Source organism: Leptodactylus fuscus, chromosome 3 (assembly GCF_031893055.1).
Source record: "Leptodactylus fuscus isolate aLepFus1 chromosome 3, aLepFus1.hap2, whole genome shotgun sequence".
Lineage (NCBI taxonomy): Eukaryota > Metazoa > Chordata > Amphibia > Anura > Leptodactylidae > Leptodactylus > Leptodactylus fuscus.
The window spans coordinates 21,103,189-21,126,335 of NC_134267.1; the positions used below are offsets into that span (position 1 = coordinate 21,103,189).

The 23,147-nt window shown below is 43.6% G+C and overlaps 2 protein-coding genes and 1 long non-coding RNA gene across 5 annotated transcripts in view; 2 read left to right on the plus strand and 1 right to left on the minus strand.

Annotated features, from left to right (window-relative positions):
- The window catches only part of TP53BP2 (tumor protein p53 binding protein 2), a 49,671-nt gene extending 42,168 nt beyond the window's left edge, over positions 1–7,503 (plus strand). For all 3 annotated transcript variants that reach the window (XM_075267218.1, XM_075267220.1, XM_075267219.1), the window contains exons 16-19: positions 2,586–2,719; positions 2,960–3,126; positions 6,561–6,760; positions 7,022–7,503. In XM_075267218.1, the coding sequence (XP_075123319.1) occupies positions 2,586–2,719; positions 2,960–3,126; positions 6,561–6,760; positions 7,022–7,063 (543 nt within the window). In that variant the 3' untranslated portion in view covers positions 7,064–7,503. The remainder of the gene's footprint in view (positions 1–2,585; positions 2,720–2,959; positions 3,127–6,560; positions 6,761–7,021) is intronic.
- Positions 7,504–13,575: 6,072 nt separating this feature from the next.
- Positions 13,576–20,033, plus strand: LOC142197116 (tubulin--tyrosine ligase-like). The gene is made up of 7 exons (XM_075267187.1): positions 13,576–13,942; positions 14,532–14,610; positions 15,748–15,980; positions 16,238–16,373; positions 17,663–17,932; positions 19,138–19,281; positions 19,811–20,033. Exons 1-7 carry the CDS (start codon positions 13,786–13,788, stop codon positions 19,923–19,925), a joined length of 1,134 nt encoding a protein of 377 aa, XP_075123288.1. The 5' UTR covers positions 13,576–13,785; the 3' UTR covers positions 19,926–20,033.
- A 1,059-nt stretch (positions 20,034–21,092) lies between these two features.
- Positions 21,093–21,735, minus strand: LOC142197118 (uncharacterized). Its single transcript, XR_012715291.1, has 3 exons — positions 21,692–21,735; positions 21,312–21,367; positions 21,093–21,135 (listed from the first exon to the last, which is right to left on the minus strand). It is a non-coding gene; the product is annotated as an uncharacterized LOC142197118 (long non-coding RNA).
- Between the last annotated feature and the right edge of the window lie 1,412 nt (positions 21,736–23,147).

Below are 23,147 nucleotides of genomic sequence, written 5' to 3' on the forward strand. Positions count from 1 at the left end.
TCCCAGTCAGACAATGGCACTGTATACCAGTAGTAAAAATTGTGGGTGCACGTAACCCCAATATATTCTTTGAATTACCAGTCAGAAACTGGCACTATATGGCAGTAGCAAGAAATGAGGGTATTTATAACCCCAATATATTCTTTGAATTCCCAGTCAGACAATGGCACTGTATACCAGTAGTAAAAATTGTGGGTGCACGTAACCCCAATATATTCTTTGAATTCCCAGTCAGACACTGGCACTATATGGCAGTAGCAAGAAATGAGGGTATTTGTATTCCCAATATATTCTTTGAATTCCCAGTCAGACACTGGCACTATATGGCAGTAGCAAGAAATGAGGGTATTTGTATTCCCAATATATTCTTTGAATTCCCAGTCAGACAATGGCACTGTATACCAGTAGTAAAAATTGTGGGTGCACGTAACCCCAATATATTCTTTGAATTCCCAGTCAGACACTGGCACTATATGGCAGTAGCAAGAAATGAGGGTATTTGTATTCCCAATATATTCTTTGAATTCCCAGTCAGACAATGGCACTGTATACCAGTAGTAAAAATTGTGGGTGCACGTAACCCCAATATATTCTTTGAATTCCCAGTCAGACACTGGCACTATATGGCAGTAGCAAGAAATGAGGGTATTTGTATTCCCAATATATTCTTTGAATTCCCAGTCAGACAATGGCACTGTATACCAGTAGTAAAAATTGTGGGTGCACGTAACCCCAATATATTCTTTGAATTCCCAGTCAGACACTGGCACTATATGGCAGTAGCAAGAAATGAGGGTATTTGTATTCCCAATATATTCTTTGAATTCCCAGTCAGACAATGGCACTGTATACCAGTAGTAAAAATTGTGGGTGCACGTAACCCCAATATATTCTTTGAATTCCCAGTCAGACACTGGCACTATATGGCAGTAGCAAGAAATGAGGGTATTTGTATTCCCAATATATTCTTTGAATTCCCAGTCAGACAATGGCACTGTATACCAGTAGTAAAAATTGTGGGTGCACGTAACCCCAATATATTCTTTGAATTACCAGTCAGAAACTGGCACTATATGGCAGTAGCAAGAAATGAGGGTATTTGTATTCCCAATATACTCTTTGAATTCCCAGTCAGACAATGGCACTGTATACCAGTAGTAAAAATTGTGGGTGCACGTAACCCCAATATATTCTTTGAATTACCAGTCAGAAACTGGCACTATATGGCAGTAGCAAGAAATGAGGGTATTTGTATTCCCAATATATTCTTTGAATTCCCAGTCAGACAATGGCACTGTATACCAGTAGTAAAAATTGTGGGTGTATATAGCCCCAATTCTATTGCTAGGGGACTTGCAGGGTATTTCTGGGGTGAAGGTGGGGGGGCACACCGTTGGAACGGGTATCGGGGTATATATCGGGTATACGGGAATACACTGACAGTGTATTCCATTCAGGATCCTGGGAAAGCTGGGTTGCGGCGATTGAGCCCGTCAGTGCCACGTTACACTGACAAGCTTCTCCCTGGAATTTAGCTCTTACAAGAGCTGTTGGTTGTCTTCTCCTTCCTATCCTAGCCTGTCCCTGCCTACCCAGAATCTAAGCCCTAGCTAGCTGGACGGAAACCTCCGTCCTCGGTGAATTGCAAGCTCAGAATGACGCGAAGCTGGGCGTCGCTGTTCTTTTAAATTAGAGGTCACATGTTTTCGGCAGCCAATGGGTTTTGCCTACTTTTTTCAACGTCACCGGTGTCGTAGTTCCTGTCCCACCTACCCTGCGCTGTTATTGGAGCAAAAAAGGCGCCAGGGAAGGTGGGAGGGGAATCGAGTAATGGCGCACTTTACCACGCGGTGTTCGATTCGATTCGAACATGCCGAACAGCCTAATATCCGATCGAACATGAGTTCGATAGAACACTGTTCGCTCATCTCTAGTAGGAGACGAATAGCCTTTCTTAAGGCTATTCCAACGTGGTAATTAGAAAAAATGTTGCTTTAATGGTAGAATCCCTTTAAAGGGATTTCCCAGGGACTTGGTTCCTTCAAGCTGGACCTGGTGGTTTCTGGACTGATTCTGACCCTGGGTCATATGATCAGTCAGCCGCCATTTTGCTCCTCCGTCTCCAGTTTTCAGAGGTAGTTTACCTGTATTGTGGGGGATGGCAGACTGTAGTACACCAGCCATCATGGCACAAGTAGCTACCTGTGAAAACGGAAGTGACCTGGGGGACGGGGCTGGTTCTGTTCTTGTGATCCAGGGTCAGAATCAGCCAGAAGTGCAGACCTGGCACAACATCATGGCGCCTGATTAGAGGTGAACTGCGTGTGGGGTGAGTGAGATCTGCTGAGGCCTGGCTAGATCATTCCGAATTATTATAAACCTCTTATTAGTTCTAATTAGTCCTTCCCTTCCCCCATATAACATTCCTCCAGGAAGCGGCTGCTGAATAGTGTCCTTGTCCCCCTCTCCGGCTCACTCGCCATGATGGATGAGGTTTATTGTGCTAGTAAATGCGGCTGTAAATCCTGCTCGCTGCTCTGGCTGTGACTGGAGCGGTAATGTTGTATTTTCTTCCTCTTTTGCAGGTGGAAGATCCCAGTCAGCCCAACGACGAGGGGATCACAGCCCTCCACAACGCCGTGTGTGCTGGTCACACCGAAATCGTCAAATTCCTCGTACAGTTTGGCGTGAATGTAAACGCAGCAGACAGCGACGGCTGGTACGTCAGTGTTGGGTTACGGATAGTGGCGACAAAGAACATTCAATGTGGGCTTCCAGGGGTTAACTATCTGGTCATGTGATGAACAGAGACACAGTGCAGTGAGCCGTGCACCTGTGCGTCCATCACGTGACTAGGATGACCTTGGATGCAAATTTCTATATATACGAGTATGTTTGTGTGTTTTGAGATCTTTACCTGTGATGCATTTTTTAACGGCCTCCCCTCTGTTGCGGTCAGGACCCCGCTGCACTGCGCCGCCTCATGTAACAATGTGCAGGTGTGTAAATTCCTGGTGGAGTCCGGAGCTGCCGTATTCGCCATGACTTACAGCGACCGACAGACGGCAGCGGACAAGTGTGAGGAGATGGAGGAGGGGTACAGCCAGTGCTCCCAGTTCCTGTACGGTAAGCGCCCAATATCCAGTGCTCTGTGTGGACACAAGGATTGACCGCCCTTAAAGGGGTTTTCCAGGACTTGCATATTGATAACCAGGGCCATGAAGTTTGAAGAAGCCGCAGCAATAGGATGTCACATGATGGAGCAGCAACTCTGTCGATCACATGATGACCTTCCATGTGAAGCGGGAGATCTCCGCTGGCGGTTATACATTAGCGGATGCTGAAGCTGGATTACTCTGCATGCCTGGAATGTGACAGATTAGAGATCTCAGCGCTCCAGGATGACAGAATAATCATTTGCCTGCGGATTATATTACTCAGCAGTGAACTCTCATTAACCCCTAGTGGATAGGCCTGCAAGTCATGTGTGGTGGCCACAGACACCGTGTTGTATCTCAGATACTGACCTAGAGGGTTTAGTGATGTACTACAAGATGTGGTATCGGTGTGTGACATCATTTGTGATGGGACCACCTACAGGACCATTAACTGTACATACAAGGACTAACTCAGAGCAACCACAGACCAGGCCTCATAATCTGCCATCTAATCCCAAAATAGGTTTACAAGAAGAGGTTCAGTAAAGGACACTGCTCATAACAGTGCAAAGGAGTAATATTATAGTAGTTATATCCTTGTACATAGGAGGTAGTATTATAGTAGTTATATTCTTGTACATAGGAGCAGTATTATAGTAGTTATATCCTTGTACATAGGAGCAGTATTATAGTAGTTATATTCTTGTACATAGGAGTAGTATTAAAGTAGTTATATTCTTGTACATAGGAGCAGTATTATAGTAGTTATATTCTTGTACATAGGAGCAGTATTATAGTAGTTATATTCTTGTACATAGGAGCAGTATTATAGTAGTTATATTCTTGTACATAGGAGCAGTATTATAGTAGTTATATTCTTGTACATAGGAGCAGTATTATAGTAGTTATATTCTTGTACATAGGAGTAGTATTATAGTAGTTATATTCTTGTACATAGGGGGCAGTATTATAGTAGTTATATTCTTGTACATAGGGGCAGTATTATAGTAGTTATATTCTTGTACATAGGAGCAGTATTATAGTAGTTATATTCTTGTACATAGGGAGCAGTATTATAGTAGTTATATCCTTGTACATAGGAGCAGTATTATAGTAGTTATATTCTTGTACATAGGAGTAGTATTATAGTAGTTATATTCTTGTACATAGGAGCAGTATTATAGTAGTTATATTCTTGTACATAGGAGCAGTATTATAGTAGTTATATTCTTGTACATAGCAGTAGTATTATAGTAGTTATATTCTTGTACATAGGGGCAGTATTATAGTAGTTATATTCTTGTACATAGGAGCAGTATTATAGTAGTTATATTCTTGTACATAGGAGCAGTATTATAGTAGTTATATTCTTGTACATAGGAGCAGTATTATAGTAGTTATATTCTTGTACATAGGAGCAGTATTATAGTAGTTATATTCTTGTACATAGGGGCAGTATTATAGTAGTTATATTCTTGTACATAGGAGCAGTATTATAGTAGTTATATTCTTGTACATAGGAGCAGTATTATAGTAGTTATATTCTTGTACATAGGAGCAGTATTATAGTAGTTATATTCTTGTACATAGGGGCAGTATTATAGTAGTTATATTCTTGTACATAGGGGCAGTATTATAGTAGTTATATTCTTGTACATAGGAGCAGTATTATAGTAGTTATATTCTTGTACATAGGAGCAGTATTATAGTAGTTATATTCTTGTACATAGGAGCAGTATTATAGTAGTTATATTCTTGTACATAGGAGCAGTATTATAGTAGTTATATTCTTGTACATAGGAGTAGTATTATAGTAGTTATATTCTTGTACATAGGGGGCAGTATTATAGTAGTTATATTCTTGTACATAGGGGCAGTATTATAGTAGTTATATTCTTGTACATAGGAGCAGTATTATAGTAGTTATATTCTTGTACATAGGGAGCAGTATTATAGTAGTTATATCCTTGTACATAGGAGCAGTATTATAGTAGTTATATTCTTGTACATAGGAGTAGTATTATAGTAGTTATATTCTTGTCCATAGGGGGCAGTATTATAGTAGTTATATTCTTGTACATAGGGGCAGTATTATTGTAGTTATATTCTTGTACATAGGAGTAGTATTATAGTAGTTATATTCTTGTACATAGGAGCAGTATTATAGTAGTTATATTCTTGTACATAGGAGCAGTATTAGAGTAGTTATATTCTTGTACATAGCAGTAGTATTATAGTAGTTATATTCTTGTACATAGGGGGCAGTATTATAGTAGTTATATTCTTGTACATAGGGGCAGTATTATTGTAGTTATATTCTTGTACATAGGAGTAGTATTATAGTAGTTATATTCTTGTACATAGGAGTAGTATTATAGTAGTTATATTCTTGTACATAGGGGGCAGTATTATAGTAGTTATATTCTTGTACATAGGGGCAGTATTATTGTAGTTATATTCTTGTACATAGGAGTAGTATTATAGTAGTTATATTCTTGTACATAGGAGTAGTATTATAGTAGTTATATTCTTGTACATAGGGGGCAGTATTATAGTAGTTATATTCTTGTACATAGGAGTAGTATTATAGTAGTTATATTCTTGTACATAGGGGGCAGTATTATAGTAGTTATATTCTTGTACATAGGGGCAGTATTATAGTAGTTATATTCTTGTACATAGGAGCAGTATTATAGTAGTTATATTCTTGTACATAGGAGCAGTATTATAGTAGTTATATTCTTGTACATAGGGGCAGTATTATAGTAGTTATATTCTTGTACATAGGAGTAGTATTATAGTAGTTATATTCTTGTACATAGGAGCAGTATTATAGTAGTTATATTCTTGTACATAGGAGCAGTATTATAGTAGTTATATTCTTGTACATAGGAGCAGTATTATAGTAGTTATATTCTTGTACATAGGAGCAGTATTATAGTAGTTATATTCTTGTACATAGGAGCAGTATTATAGTAGTTATATTCTTGTACATAGGAGCAGTATTATAGTAGATATATTCTTGTACATAGGAGCAGTATTATAGTAGATATATTCTTGTACATAGGAGCAGTATTATAGTAGTTATATTCTTGTACATAGGAGCAGTATTATAGTAGTTATATTCTTGTACATAGGAGCAGTATTATAGTAGATATATTCTTGTACATAGGAGGTAGTATTATAGTAGTTATATTCTTGTACATAGGAGTAGTATTATAGTAGTTAGATTATTGTACATAGGAGTAGTATTATAGTAGTTATATTCTTGTACCCGATGTCCATGTAGTTGCTGCTTATAGTGAGACTAGAATATGGCCGGCTCTGTCCTTGGTGATTTAGTGATGCGAGTACATCTGTCCTGTAGTCTTGTATCACTCAGTGTGTGCCATGTCTATACAGGTGTCCAGGAGAAGATGGGCATCATGAACCGCGGTGTCATCTACGCTTTATGGGACTATGCGGTGGAAAATGATGATGAGCTGACCCTCAAGGAAGGGGACTGCATGACTGTCATACACAGGGAGGATGACAATGAAACGGACTGGTGGTGGGCCCGCTTACAGGACAAGGAAGGATACGTCCCACGTAATCTACTCGGGGTAAGTACTACTACCATCCACGAGCAGTCACACCTAAAAACTGGAGTTCTGGAATTTTTGCCTCATTCTGCCTCCATCTAGGGCTTCCACCTCTTCAAAATGGTAGCAAATGGCAGATACGTGAAACTGCTGGCATGTTTATAAGCTGGTGATAACCTATGGACAGTATGGGGAGGGGTTGTCTTCAGTAAGGGAGCCAGATTCGACTTCTATATATACTATATAATCAAAGTAACCTATTTTACCTTCTGTCATTTTCAGCTGTACCCAAGAATCAAGCCAAGACAAAGAACATTGGCATAGCCGCAGTGTCAGGTGATGGGCTTCATTCAACAAAAAAATGAAGGATTTCAACTTTTAGACTGAAATATTTGGATTTACGCAGATTTCTGTATCTCCTGATATTAATGGGACTACAGGCCTCCTGGAAATAATGGCGCCCCCTGGAGGCCGACTCTTGCAATTCTCATTCTCCAGCATATGATGAGTTCTGGCCGCCGTTTCCACCATCTTGGACGTGTCTCGCACATATCATTGTAGCACATTCAGAAGACGGACTTTATATTTTCTACGGACTTGATGAATTCTTTTTATTTTTTTTTCTTCGCTAATATAACTCCTACATTTTGCGACATGTAGATTTAGGTATTTTACTAAAACATTGTTATATATTTATTTTACTTGTAGCTTAGACATCGTAAAATGGAAGTATCAAAAAAAATATTTTAATAAAAATGTCTCATTGTGCAAAACATAAACTGGGTGAGATGAAAATCAATATGGCTTCCTGGTTGTACTGACACCTGCACTGGTACAATTCTAAGCAGAGCTTCTGGTAGAAGGTTGTGTGAGATGAAGAGATTTCCCCCATAAAAATACACAAAATGGAAGTAGACTTCCTTTGTAGGTTAAAGTGTACAACCAGCTATACTACAACATTACATAAATGGATAGTACAAGTGAATATAAGAAACTTTGTAATATATCTTCTGCACAAAATCTGTTTCCTTCTCAACTTAACAGGTTAATTTTTTTTTAACATAGAAGTCTATGGATAGGAGGCAACTGGAAAAAGACACTCTGCTACACTATGGGAGAGCTCTTCTGATACTGCCAATCATTGCACAGAACGAAGCAAAAAATGTATTAACAGCCTCCTCTCTCCATAGACTTCTGTGTGACGTGAGAATGGAGGAAGATTGTATATAAATAGACTACCTATAGAGCAACCTGATAAGTGGAGAAGGAAGTATTCTTTAATAAGATCTATTACAAAGTTTCTTATATTCATCTGTACATTCATTTGTGCAAAGTTGCTTTAGAATTAGACGTTTTTTACACTTGCTCTTGGAACATTTATATGCATACATTTTGCTGGGGGAGTGTTCCTTTATTTCTAGGGTAGACCCTTAAGAGCGAGACAATGACCACTGTTCTCTAGTGCCCATGCAGTTCAGAACCTGGCCCCTGTTTTCTTAGCGCCGCCCTGTTATAGAGAAAACTGTGCAGCTCTGACTGTACAATTGCACAGTTCTCTTTATTCCCTCCCTACATGATCAGTGCTGGAAGGAAAACCACTGCCTTCACAGTATGCAGCATTAACCCTTCCACTACCCTTCACCAGGAACTTTTTAAAATTAGTCATGTGATTGCCTTAAGGACCGACCCAGATGCAATGCTGTGGATGTTTCTCAATCTGATCGAGCGATCGGACCCTTGGTCAGGTGATCATATGTACATTTACATGGATCATCAGGACTGAGTGTTTCTAGGAACGTCTGCCTGTTTCCCATACATGACCAGATCACTGCTGAGACCCCACAGTGAGGAAAAGCAGCTTTTTTTGTTTTGTTTTTATTTTTTTAGCCTATGCCAACAATGGCTACATAAGGAATGGGAAATATATAGGAAGTTCTTAGCCTAAAGTAGCCTGTGGACAACTTGGGATGCAGATAAATAACCTGCTAGGTCTGAATACTGTTTCTTGCTGCTGTCTGCCTTATACAGGGGTCCTTCATATTACAGTGGTCTCAGGATATGATACACTTCACTGGTAAAGCCCTTGTATAGGGTAAGTCCATGCACTGACTAGTAGTGCCCCCCTGTGGTATAGTGCAGTACTACATGTTCTGTACTTCTTACCTGTGCCAGGATGAGTTTCTCCTTCTGATGATCGATCATTAATATTCATATTTTGGGAGACTTTTTGGGGTCTTCAGAACCAATTACTAGTTTTCCATGGAGTGATCCCTCTAATTAATTAATATAGTATCTGGGTAGGGAATGAGAACCTGCGCCACGCTCCACTCCTGAGGTCCTACACTAGGTCTGACTCGTGTAACAATATGCAGGTCTGTAAGTTCCTGTTCCTGGTGGAGTTCGGAGCTACCATGTTTGCCATGACCTACAGTGATCGATATACACGGTCTACCAATAAGTATTTGAACATGCATGGAAAATGAAGATATCTGCGGTTGTGATATAAGTCACACCTTCCGCCGTTAAATAGCCCAGGTTGTATGATAGCAGCCTTCAGCTTGTCTGCGTTGTTGGGTCTGGGGTCTCTCATAGATTCTCTGTGGGGTTAAGGTCAGGTGAGTTTGCTGGCCAATCAAGCACAGTGCTACTACAGTTATTATACCTGGTCTTGGTACTTTTGGCAGTGTAGACAGGGGCCAAGTCTTGTTGAAAAATGAAAATTCCATCTCCATAATCCTTGTGGGCAGAGGGAAGCCTGAAGTGCTCTAGTGTCTCCTGGTAGGCGGCTGCACTGACCTTTGGTCTTGATAAAACCCAGTGGTCCTACACCAGCAGATGACATGGCTCCCCAAACTATCACTGACTATGGAAACTTCACACTAGACCTCCAGCAGCTTGGATTGTGTACAGCGGCCTCTCCACTCTTCCTCCAGACTCTGGGACCTTCCAAATGAAATGCAATATTTACTTTCATCTGAAAACACCTTTGACCATTGAATGACAGTCCAGTTCTTTCTCTCCTTGGCCCAGGTAAGAGGCTTCTGGCGTTGTCTGTTGGTCATGAGTGGCTGACACATGGAGGCGACACTTGTAGCCCATGTCCTGGATACGTCTGTGTGTGGCGGCTCTTGAAGCCCTGACTCCAGCAGCAGGGCACGCCTTGTGAATCTCCCCCAAATTTTTGAATGGCCTTTTCTTAACAATCCTGTCAAGGCTGCGGTTATCCCGGTTACTTGTGCGCCTATTTCTACCACACTTTCCTTCCACTCAACCTTCCATTAATATGCTCTGATACAGCACTGTGTGAACAGCCAGCAATGACATTTCGTGACTTCCCCTCCTTGTGGAGTGTGTCAGTGACTGCCTTGTGGACATCTGTCAGGTCCGCAGTCTTCCCCATGATTGTGTCATCTACCGAACCAAAATAAGGGAACTTTTTAAACGCTTAGGAAGCCTTTGCAGCTGTTTAGGCTTAATTATTCTAATTTTCTGAGATAATGACTTATGGGTTTTCCTTGGCTGTAAGCCATAGTCATCAACATTAACAGAAAGAAACAATCGTTCTTGCACAAGCCGTTCTCTTCACATGTGAACGGCATCCACTGGGAAAGAAGACCATGATGGAGTTAATGAAAGGGTTAATACTCTAGAGGACCGGCCTGGCATTGTGTAATAATAGGGGGAGGGGCCTGATGGGTAATGGCCATAGTGTTAGAGCAGATGTTCCAATACCAAATCTGTAACCAAACCGCACACACCATGTGGCATTTATAGTAATGTGACCCGATAATGTTATTACCCATGGCAACCAGAGTGTTGTCCATAGAAACCATTGAGCACTATAAGAATCATTCTGGTTACAATGAGCAAACGATGGACTCCTGCAGACAAAACCGGAATCTGTGCAATGGTTTATTACTCTGTGCAATGTGGCAGAATTATTTCACGGAAATGACCCTCTGTAGGATATTGGATATATTTGGGTAAGTGCTCTTACATCCTGGCGTATTACAATGGCGTCCAACCTTCTAGCTGTACAAAGCCATAATATGGCGCCCTTAGCAGTCTATTGGGTTCCACTGTATATACAGTATGTCTATGTAGGATTGTTGTAGGCTGCGGTCATACAAAATCCACCAGAAAAAGAAAGAAATAATTGGTTGGACGACATTCTCTAAGAAGCCTCAGATTTAACCAGATCACAGCAATCCCTTCACATGCAATAGTTTCTTAGGCTAAGGCCACATATGTAGAGGAGACGTAGTAGGCCAGGTTCACACTAGCGTTCTGCTTTCCGTTCTTCAGGTCCGCTTGGGGGCCGGAAAGCTAACCCGCAGAAATCCACAGACCCCATCCTATTAATATTATAAATGTGAAAGTTTGTGAGTTTGGATGTTTGTTCCTCAATCACGCAAAACCCGCTTGACCGATTTGGCTGAAATTTTCCACAAACATAGTTAATACACCCCATTGCGCAATAGGCTACTTTTCGTCACAATAGCGCACACACGTTTTTCCCAGGACCACCACAAACCCCAAACTCACATCACTATCTCTGCAATCTCACACACTTTGGACCCCGATTTGGCTGAAATTTTCCACAAACATAGTCCCTACACTGGATTACGCAATAGGCTACTTTTCGTCACAATAGCGCACATACGTTTTTCCCAGGACCCCCACAAAACCCAAACTCACATCACTATTTCTGCAATCTCACACACTTTGGACCATAGCAAGCCACAAAATTCATATTACCCCCCTACAGCAGAGGTCAGCAACCCCTGGCACACATGCCAAGAGTGGCACTCCTGCCATATTTCACTGGCACACCAGCAGCACAGGACCTGCAAGAGTTAAATGAAGTCTCTGCTAGAGCTGAGGCATAAGGACACTCCCCTTTGCGAGGGGTGCAGGAAACCCAGGGGGTGGAGCTTAATCGCTCAGGTCTCTGCCTGCTATAGTGATAGCTCCTGCCGAAGCTGCTAGCAAACTGAAAGTAAGAAACACACAGCTCCCTTCCTTTACTTCCTATTCTCATTAATGTCAGGCATGGGGTTATTAGTTTAGTGTTAGTAACTCCATGTCCCTCACATTAATAGGAATAACCCCCATCATGTCCCTCATATTAACCCCTGTGTGCCTCACATTAATAGGAATAAACCCCATCATGTCCCTCATATTAACCCCTGTGTGCCTCACATTAATAGCAATAACCCCCATCATGTCCCTCATATTAACCCCTGTGTGCCTCACATTAATAGGAATAAACCCCATCATGTCCCTCATATTAACCCCTGTGTGCCCCATATAAAGGTTACTAATATGTGAGACATATGGAGGTACTAATAAAAGACCTCAGTAATGAAGATACTTAATTATTACCTCCAAGTCTCTCACATATCAGTAACTAGAGATGAGCGAGTACTGTTGGGATCAGCCGATCTGAACAGCACGCTCCATAGAAATGAATGGATGCACCTGGTACTTCCGCTTGGACGTAGCCAGCGCGCTTAACCCCCCGCGTGCCGGCTACGTCCATTCATTTCTATGCGAGCGTGCTGTTCGGATCGGCTGATCCCAACAGTACTCGCTCATCTCTATCAGTAACTCTTACACTGGGGTTAATGTGAGGGACATGATGGGGTTAATTGCTATTAATAAGAGGCGCATGGAGTTACTAAACTGTCATGCACAGGGCCAGACTTTATGTTGCTTACTCAAGAGTATCCTGTGCCCAAAACTTACATGTACTGGCGGAAAATAACAAATCATACAATGTCGTATATCGAAGTATATTAACCTGAAATACCTCTGTCCCAAAGTCACTATGTACAGTTTATACCAACACCGTATAGCGGCTGAAATACAAATTACATTCAACACAAAAGTCTCATGTGCTCTCAGAATTACAGCAACAACAAGATACACAGTTACATTTTATATCCCATCCCTTATACACAGTACGAAAACCTTACCCGCGCCTGTATATACCCACTTCTACAATCACCGCAGACGAAGTCGCGGGTACCAGCTAGTAGACTATAATGGGCTTGATGAGTTTCCAACTACTTAACCTTTTGTGGGCTGGTTACAGACACTGAAGACACTACCCTGTGTAAGGTAACTCCTCACTTACAAATTTCCCTACACTCTCCCTGATGTGTACGATTATCCCCTGACCCAAATTTCCTTACCCTAATGCTGTCTATAGCTGCAATTAAAAGCATTGTCCAGGAATTGGGGCCTGGGCCAGGTGTACCGAAAAACCTAACCACAATTAGTTGTGCGCCATGCCTCGATCTCCAGGAGCCCTGCGTTCCATGTGAATCAGCGATGTGAGCAATTTACTAAAAAGGCGCAAGATGCGTAAGAAAATCTCCACAAATTCTCCTTGAGATGACGATGCCGTTCCACTGCTATCACTTGTGTTTTTGTGGTGTACTTGTGCACTTGCCCCATTTTACACCTTGTTAAAAAAAAAAAAAAAAAAAGTTGCAGATCATAACGGCATCGTAAAAGTGTTACGGCACAAAAGTCCTTCCTAAATTCCCAAATCTCCCCATTGATCATATACGGTACATATCAACCAGTCTTAAAGGGACATTCTTAGTCCAAGTCTTGGTACAACTTATTATTTTCTGTTATCGGCCATTTGACGCTGACATTTCTACAATGACGGGAAGTGCAGGACTTGTTTTTTCCCCCCTCGACCACCCAATGAATTATAGATGTGTAAGTAATTGGAGTGACAGAGGCTGCAGCATATCCCTGCCATGCTGACTGTCTCCCCACCCCCTGACCCTATAAGCTCAGCCTCCATTGCTTGGGAGGGGTTAGCATGTCACTGGATGTAGAAGCTGTGGGGTAGCAGCTGCTTCTGCGCTTCTTCCTCTTGTGATCCCGGTCACTACAGGATCACACTAGATCCCCTGCAGTTGGATTCTGTCCTTGTCTGTAGCATGGTGCGGGCTGCATGGGCGGCTGCAGGGAACACACAATAGACAGCCGGCTGTAGACAGGGGAGCCTGCACGCTGCTATTATCATGTATACCTTTGTGGTGAGGGATGAGAACAGCACCGTGTACGCCGAAGTCGCCAAAATCCTGCTAGCCAGCGGTCAATGGAAGCGCCTGAAGAAGGACAATCCCAGGTTTAATCTCATGCTAGGAGAGAGGAACAGGCTGCCGTTTGGGAGGTTGGGTAAGTCGCAGGTGACCATCCTGACATCAGTCATTGTCCTAGTGTAGCATCTCTGTTATTTAAACCATTAAATCTGGGTTTATATTCGACAATTGTCACCGTGTCCTAGCTACATATAGTGGACGTCAGCTAATCTCACTTTCTGAGTTCAGTATTATAGCGTACTGTTGTATCGATACCTAACAATAAGGCAGGGTTCACATTGGCATCGGAGTCTCTGTCGCAGTGCCCGTCAAAAAATCGCTGGAAGAAAAAAATGCTGCAAGTCCCACTTTTATGTCCACCCTACAGAACCTATTATAGTCCGTGGGCCATTCGGCATCATTGGTGTCTGCTCTTTTAGCGGTCCATGTGTCCATTGTTCTGGTCCTCCAACGGGACAGAAAAACAGACAACATGGCATTAATGTGAACATCACCTAAGGGTCATAAAATAGTTCCCATCCTAGTCTTCTAGTCGTCTTTTCAGCAGTGCTTGCTTTCTGTCAGCCACTTTACTATATACAGTACACAGAGCTAGTGATGTATTATATATATCCTGACCATGGATGTTACTACAGGTCTTATATCTCTTCATGTCTGTCCTACAGGTCACGAGCCTGGCATTGTGCAGCTGGTGAATTACTATCGGGGAGCAGATAAACTTTGCCGTAAGGCGTCCTTGGTAAAGTAAGTGCCCTCCTGTGGATTTCGTGCACCCCCGAGAGGGACAAGGCAAAGAATATAGAAGGGACCGAGGAGAATTCCACAGAAAGGAGACAAAATCCCTGAATAAAGTATATTACAATATATAGTAATGTCAGAGATACTGCAGGAATATAACAAGTTATTGGAAGGTTTAGATGCACTTTATAGGGAACCTGTCTTGGAGATTTGGGACACTAAACCATTGACACGTCTTTATGGACCCGAGGGACTAGTGTTCCAGATCATCTTGTCCACCATTGCTGTGGTACAGTGAAGGGTTCTGCGTCCTAGAGCCCGGGGGCTTAGCCTGGCAGTGGGGGTGTTTCTGGGTCGCTGTGATATGGTGGTGACGGCTGCCATGCTGCGCTGCACCCAGTAGAGTAGGGACCGGTTATATAGAGGTCGCCGTGAAGTGGCTTGTGGGCTTATACACCTTGGTCAATATGTATACTGACAATCTCATGTTCATTTTTGCAGATTTTGCTGAGCAGCCTAGAGCCATGTATAATATTGGGATGTGCGGCCCAAGGCTTTCCTGTTTTTTTTCTCTCCAAGATGTGAGCCAAGTTTGCCGTGGGTGGCAGGTGGGTGACATTCGGAGCAACATCCAAGTGTATTTTGTGATGCTTTCATGTATTTGGAGGCTTTTGGATCCATTCCGTTCTCATTGCAAAGCCCCCATACATGTGAATGTATCACGGAATACACCTAGATAGAGATAAGTATAGAATAGTTTCGAATACCTCCCCTCCCATAAGAATGCATGTAAGCGGCCGCACACCAAGGGGTTAAGCGCCTATGGAGCGAGGTATCCGAATCAACACTACACCTAGATGTTACTCCAAATGTCACCAGACTGAATTCTACTACAAACTCAGCCCCACATTGGATACACACTCAGTCGTGTGCAGGGGGTCTAAGTGTTTGGCTGTCACTGTAATGCCCCCCAGGTTTCCCTTTATTAGACTGTTCGCCCCTGTATTAGTCTCTGGCCGCCCAATGTTACTGTATATACGTATTCTGCCGTACGCCTTCCTTAGATCGTCTGTTGGGACATCTTCTTAGTCTTGTGAATCTTATATTCGATATTTAGTTGACTTTTATTCACTTATTTTATAGATTGATTAAGACAAGTCCAGAACTTTCCAACTGCTGCACTTGGTTCCCAGAATCTTATGTCATTTACCCAACCAGTCAGAAGTCTCCTGTGACGACGGGAAGGAACGGCCTGCAAGATCTCATTAACAGCAGCCGCACCGACGAGCGGGAAGACTTTCTGGAATCATTTAATGGAAAGAAGGAAAGTGGGAAAGAGAACGTGTGGATAGCCAAGTCCTCGTCGGGCGCTAAAGGTCAGTCTAAGCCACGGGTCAAGCACAAGGCCATCGGCCAAATCCGGCCCATTGGGTTATCTTATGTGGCCCACAAGGTCTCTTACTTAGTTTTTTCACTTTCACTGGAGGAAAGACACAACCAGCACAGGGTAGCTGCATCATTAACGGGTTAAAGTAAAATTCCCGGGCCCGGAGGTTACTTTATAGGGAGCAGAATGTTTTTGTATCTTTGATTTTTCTTCGGTTCTTACAAGGTTTCGGCTTCTCTTGTCTAGGGGAAGGGATCCTTATATCCTCTGATGCAACACAACTCCTAGACTTCATAGACAATCAAGGCCAAGTCCACGTGATCCAGAAATACCTAGAACGTCCGCTGCTTCTAGAACCAGGGCACCGAAAGTTTGATATCAGGTGATGGGCTCCCGGACCATTCAGCTGTTTTATTGGGACGTCTTTACTTTGCCAGTTGTATGTAGATAAGATTGACGTAATTTATCATTGGCTTATGTGAATGTTACTGACAAATGACATAGAAGTTAGACATGGCACCTGTGACTAGTCTGTGGAAGGATGACCGGGGCAAACCCAGATGGGAGCTGGGCCCAGAGCTCCTGGGGGGCCTACTCCGCAGAATGAACGGGAAGTGCAGATTTTATTTTCTCTTACCACTTGTAGCTCTTCAGACCCCTGCCCCTTCTCTGCTCCGGCACTGACAAGGTTAAGTGTGCAGAAAGGGGTGGGGGTCCGAGTTGCTACAAGCGGTAATTGAAGCTCCACAAGCTCCCCATAAAGTGTAGGGGCAGGCATAAGGGGGCACTGTACTGTATATCGGTATGTGAGATATATACAGGGAATGATCCACCCCACAAAATTTTAATGATAACTAGTGTCAGACTAGCAGTATACAGGTCCTGTTACATGACACTAGAGTGGGACCAATTATTTCAGAGGTGTGTTTCTGGTAGGACACTTATTGTAGTGCACCTCAGATAGCAAGTAGAAGGGAGTCCTGCTCTCCATGTTTGATGCATGTCCCTTATTATTACAGGTACAGCAAACCTCCCAACTTTCGAACAATAGAAAGAGGGAGAAAATGTGCGGTGTACATAGCGCGCAGTGGCAATTTTAGCTCCGCCCACTTTTATGTTGACTCCGCCCATTCTCATTCATTTTTCATGTGTCCATCTCTCCCCCAGTTTCATATACACCCTTCATCTGCCACTAGTTTCATGTCCCTCCCCCCTCCATCTCTGTCCCCAGTTTCATGTCCCCCTGTCTCTACCCAGTTTCATACCGTCCCCCCCCCCCTTCATCTGCCCCAGTGTCATGCCCTTCCCCCCCTTCATCTGCCCCAATGTCATGCTGTTCTCCCCCCCCCCTTCATCTGCCCCCAGTTTCATGGGCCCCCTACATTATGTTCCACCTTAATGTTTAACACAAACAAACACTTACACTCACCTTCCAACGCTCCCCGGCCGCTCTCTCCGCTCTCTCACTCATACACATAGTTGTAGGCGCAATGTGACATCATCACATCGCGCCTACACATGCCGGAGCGCAGCGTTAAAGCAGGAGCTGAGCTGTGATAGCTCCTTCTATAAACGCCTATGTATTCAGCAAAGACAAACCTACAAAGAATTGTTCAGTTTTTGATAAAGTGGTTGGATAGAATCTTTTAGTAATATTTTTTTGTGTTGCAGGAGTTGGGTCCTTGTGGACAGTCACTATAACATCTTCCTGTACCGTGAGGGAGTCTTAAGAACGTCCTCTGAACCTTACAATGACTCTGACTTTGAAGACATGACAAGCCACCTAACCAATCACTGCATCCAGAAGGAACATTCTAAGAACTATGGCCGATATGAGGATGGCAATGAGATGTTCTTTGAAGACTTCAGTCAGTACCTTATGACATCCTTAAATGTCAATCTAGAAAACGGAATCCTTTGGCAGATAAAGGAAATAATTAGGTATCGTCTTAAATCACAGACTTACTCAAAAAGGACCGTTCGCGATTTCCTCAAACTCTTTTTGTTGATAGTCGCCCCTTCATGGATTCTGATGCAGCTGGAATTTTCTCTTTAGCCCCCACCATTCCTGAACAATCAGTGCTGTTAATTTCAGCAGGCTATATTCTAATTGGGCATGGTTTATAATGGGTGCAGTTTATAGTGGGTGTGGCTTATGGTGGGTGTGGTTTATAGTGGGCTTGGCTTATAGTGGGTGCGGTTTATAGTGGGCTTGGCATATAGTGGGCATGGCTTATGGTGGGTGTGGTTTATAGTGAGCTTGGCTTATAGTGGGTGTGGTTTATAGTGGGCTTGGCTTATAGTGGTCTTGGCATATAGTGGGCATGGCTTATGGTGGGTGTGGCTTATAGTGGGCATGGCTTATGGTGGGTGTGGCTTATAGTGGGCATGGCTTATGGTGGGTGCAGTTTATAGTGGGCAAGGCTTATAGTGGGTGTGGTTTATAAGTGTTAAACTTTATAAAACAGATAATAATGAATATGGCGCAGATTTTCTTGTGCAAGGTAGACAAAGTGTAAAATGGTGTAAACTTATCAATTTACTTTGTGCACCACAAATTCTCATCGTTCGCCCAATATTTGTCTCCTCAATAAGGTAGGGATGTGTCTGCTTACGCTGTGCCAAAAATAATACGGTTTTTAAAGTGTGTGCGGAATATTTGCTTTTTATATTGTGTGATAACTTTTCAACGTTTCAATGTTTACATTTTTTTGCGCCAATTAGGGGGCTACTGCCGCCGTCCGCCCCAGGGTTTCAGTCCTAAACCCCAGGGCAACTGGACAAGGGACGACTTTGCGGTGGTCAGCTTTAAAGCCCATTCATTTTGGATGGGTTTTAAAAGGTAATGGCCGGTGTCTACCTGCAGCCTCTCCGTTGGCAACCAATATTTTTGCACGGCCACAAAGTCCTGCATGTGCAAGAAAAGAAAAAGTCAATAGGGTCTGCTCCAGAACATTGTGTCTATGGCCCTTGGTCCTTGTAAAATTATGTTAGGCTTAGAGGCAAAAATTGGAATTGGATAGGATTTTTTTTTTTTTTTTTTTGTATACGGGCTTTCATTGCAGAACCCTTATAGTAACTCTATGTTCCAAATATCACTAGTTGCCGACTACATGTAACACATTGATGATTCTTCTTCCATTCAGGGTCTGTCTGGCTTGTATAGAATCTGCCATCAGCACCGAGCATCTGCCCTACCAAAGCTTCCAGCTATTTGGCTTTGACTTCATGGTGGATGAAGATTTGAAGGTCTGGTTGCTTGAAGTCAATGGCGCCCCTGCCTGTGCACAGTGAGTATTACAGTAACAAGCCTGTAATGGTACCAATATAAAAAAGTTATGGGGGATCACTATAGGGAGATGTAAAGAAAACTTTGTGTTGAAAAAAGGTTAGAATTTCTGTAAAGGATTTTAAATAACCAAAATATATCAATTTGTCATTTCTTTGACCCCAGAATAAAGGTCGCCTATCATTACTATCTCACAATGAAGGCCGGAAGGAAAGAAAGCCCATAAGGCCATGTTCATACAGAGCTGAAAAAAATCTCAAAATCCTCTTGCAAAAAATTGAAGATAAAAAGGAAGCAGCTCAAAGCTTTATTATTAATTAATTAATTTATCCTTCCAGTTCCTCGCCTTTGCGGAATTTTAGTTTTGCTGGAATATTAATTCACTTGTATCACAAATCTATTTAGATCTTTTACATTTTTTTTCTCTGAGTTTCTGTTACCTTGGGAAAGAAATGTCGGTGCTCGGTCACTTTATAATTTTCTCTACTTTATGGATCTGTTTTATTATCTCCTTTTCGTTCTATTTTCAGGCGACTTTATGCAGAACTTTGCCAAGGCATTGTGGATCTCGCCATCGCCAGTGTTTTTCCTTTCAATGACTCTGCGCAGAAGCCGAGTCAGGACAATTCATTCATCAGACTCTGAAGACTCTGCCGCACCTTAAGACCGACCAAGACTCTGAAAACTCTGCTGCACCTCAAGACCCAGCAAGACTCTCAAGACTCTGCTGCACCTCCAGACCGACCAAGACTCTGAAGACTCTGCCGCATCTCGAGACCCACCAAAACTCTGAAGACTCTGCTGCACCTTGAGACCCACCAAAACTCTGAAGACTCTGCCGCACCTTGAGACCCAGCAAGACTCTGCCGCACCTCGAGACCCACCAAGACTCTGAAGACTCTGCTGCACCTCGAGACCCACCAAGACTCTGAAGACTCTGCCGCACCTTGAGACCTAGCAAGACTCTGCTGCTACTTGAGACCCAGCAAGACTCTGCCACACCTCGAGACTCACCAAAACTCTGAAGACCCTGACACGCCTTGAGACCCACCAAGAATCTGAAGACTCTGCCGCACCTCGAGACCCAGCAAGACTCTGCCGCACCTCGAGACCCACCAAAACTCTGAAGACTCTGCCGCACCTTGAGACCCAGCAAGACTCTGCCGCACCTCGAGACCCACCAAGACTCTGAAGACTCTGCCGCACCTCGAGACTCACCAAAACTCTGAAGACCCTGACACGCCTTGAGACCCACCAAAACTCTGAAGACTCTGCCGCACCTAGAGACCCAGCAAGACTCTGCCGCTCCTTGAGACCCACCAAGAATCTGAAGACTCTGTCGCACCTCGAGACCCACCAAAACTCTGCCGCACCTCGAGACTCACCAAAACTCTGAAGACCCTGACACGCCTTGAGACCCACCAAAACTCTGAAGACTCTGACGCACCTTGAGACCCAGCAAGACTCTGAAGACTCTGCCGCACCTCGAGACTGACCAAGACTCTGAAGACTCTGCCGCACCTCGAGACTCACCAAAACTCTGAAGACCCTGACACGCCTTGAGACCCACCAAAACTCTGAAGACTCTGCCGCACCTAGAGACCCAGCAAGACTCTGCCGCTCCTTGAGACCCACCAAGAATCTGAAGACTCTGTCGCACCTTGAGACCCAGCAAGACTCTGCCGCACCTCAAGACCCACCAAGACTCTGAAGACTCTGCCGCACCTTGAGACCCACCAAGACTCTGCCGCACCTCGAGACTCACCAAGACTCTGAAGACTCTGCCACACCTCAAGACCCACCAAGACTCTGAAGACTCTGCCGCACCTTGAGACCCACCAAGACTCTGCCGCACCTCGAGACTCACCAAGACTCTGAAGACTCTGCCACACCTCGAGACTGACCAAGAATCTGAAGACTCTGTCGCACCTTGAGACCCAGCAAGACTCTGCCGCACCTCAAGACCCACCAAGACTCTGAAGACTCTGCCGCACCTTGAGACCCACCAAGAATCTGAAGACTCTGTCGCACCTCGAGACCCACCAAGACTCTGCCGCACCTCGAGACTCACCAAAACTCTGAAGACCCTGACACGCCTTGAGACCCACCAAAACTCTGAAGACTCTGACGCACCTTGAGACCCAGCAAGACTCTGAAGACTCTGCCGCACCTCGAGACTGACCAAGACTCTGAAGACTCTGCCGCACCTCGAGACTCACCAAAACTCTGAAGACCCTGACACGCCTTGAGACCCACCAAAACTCTGAAGACTCTGCCGCACCTAGAGACCCAGCAAGACTCTGCCGCTCCTTGAGACCCACCAAGAATCTGAAGACTCTGTCGCACCTTGAGACCCAGCAAGACTCTGCCGCACCTCAAGACCCACCAAGACTCTGAAGACTCTGCCGCACCTTGAGACCCACCAAGACTCTGCCGCACCTCGAGACTCACCAAGACTCTGAAGACTCTGCCACACCTCAAGACCCACCAAGACTCTGAAGACTCTGCCGCACCTTGAGACCCACCAAGACTCTGCCGCACCTCGAGACTCACCAAGACTCTGAAGACTCTGCCACACCTCGAGACTGACCAAGAATCTGAAGACTCTGTCGCACCTTGAGACCCAGCAAGACTCTGCCGCACCTCAAGACCCACCAAGACTCTGAAGACTCTGCCGCACCTTGAGACCCACCAAGACTCTGCCGCACCTCGAGACTCACCAAGACTCTGAAGACTCTGCCACACCTCAAGACCCACCAAGACTCTGAAGACTCTGCCGCACCTTGAGACCCACCAAGACTCTGAAGACTCTGCCACACCTCGAGACTGACCAAGACTCTGAAGACTCTGCCGCACCACGAGACCCACCAATACTATTCAGTATCCCGATTCGTGATCTCGCCCACATTGGTCTCCGCTCTTGTCTGGACAGAACATACTAAGGCGAGAACAGAAGATGAGGCGACATGAACAAGAAGAGACTTTTATGATTTTACACGTTGAGCATTTTGGGTTTTTATATATAAATAACTTATTTTTTATTTAAGAGTAAATGCAGGACAGGCGTCACGTCAGGGCTCGAGTTGTTTTGGACGTTTTTTTTGCGCTTGAATGTTTTCTTGTCTATACATTTTTTATGGAGTAAAATCTTAAGGTAATTTTTATCTAACTTGTTTTGTCATAATTTTGGGTTAAAACAATAGGTTTCCCTTGAATGAACTGAAAAGACTCCGGAACGTAGCAGAGATTTCAGGACGATCTGTGCAGGGTCTGTCGGGGAGCGAAATGTTTATGGTCATCCAAAAATATCAAAGAATGCAAAGTCGTTTCCATACCTAGAGAGTGGCCTAAGGAAGGGAACCCCGGTCCATGTAGGATGTAAATGAGGTCAATGATGTGAAGAAAACCCCTACAGAATTGGAGCCAGTCTATTATTAGGCTTAGTGGTCAGTGAAAATTGGACAAGGAAAATTAATGTCAGACATTCTTAAGAAACATTGTTTGACATAAAACCATGGTGGTCGCTTCTGGATTGCAATATATGCATGTATCTATGACCGTTTAGGCCGAACCACCTGTCAGAACTTTCCGCCACGAGTCTGATTATTGATCTCGTTACCGGTAGAAAAAAAAAAAAAATCTGAAAAACTTGTTATAATCTCTTTATTGATAAGCATTTGGAAAAACAAAATATCCTGTAACACCGACCAGTCCCATATAAATATATATATCAGCATTGCAGGATTCAAGTGTTGCATAGATAGTGTATAGGTAGTCCCTGAATGCTCAGCTCAAAAATAGAAAATCTGCAGCATGCTCAATACAGTTACATGCACCGTCTGAACATAGCCCAAGGTGCCCTGAAAA

Coding starts and splice junctions, on each gene's coding strand:
- LOC142197116 (XM_075267187.1), top strand. CDS start 13,786: ATGTATACCTTTGTGGTGAGGGATGAGAACAGCACCGTGTACGCCGAA. Junction 16,374..17,662: donor CACCGAAAGTTTGATATCAG/GTGATGGGCTCC, acceptor TTTGTGTTGCAG/GAGTTGGGTCCTTGTGGACA. Junction 19,282..19,810: donor GGCGCCCCTGCCTGTGCACA/GTGAGTATTACA, acceptor TTCTATTTTCAG/GCGACTTTATGCAGAACTTT.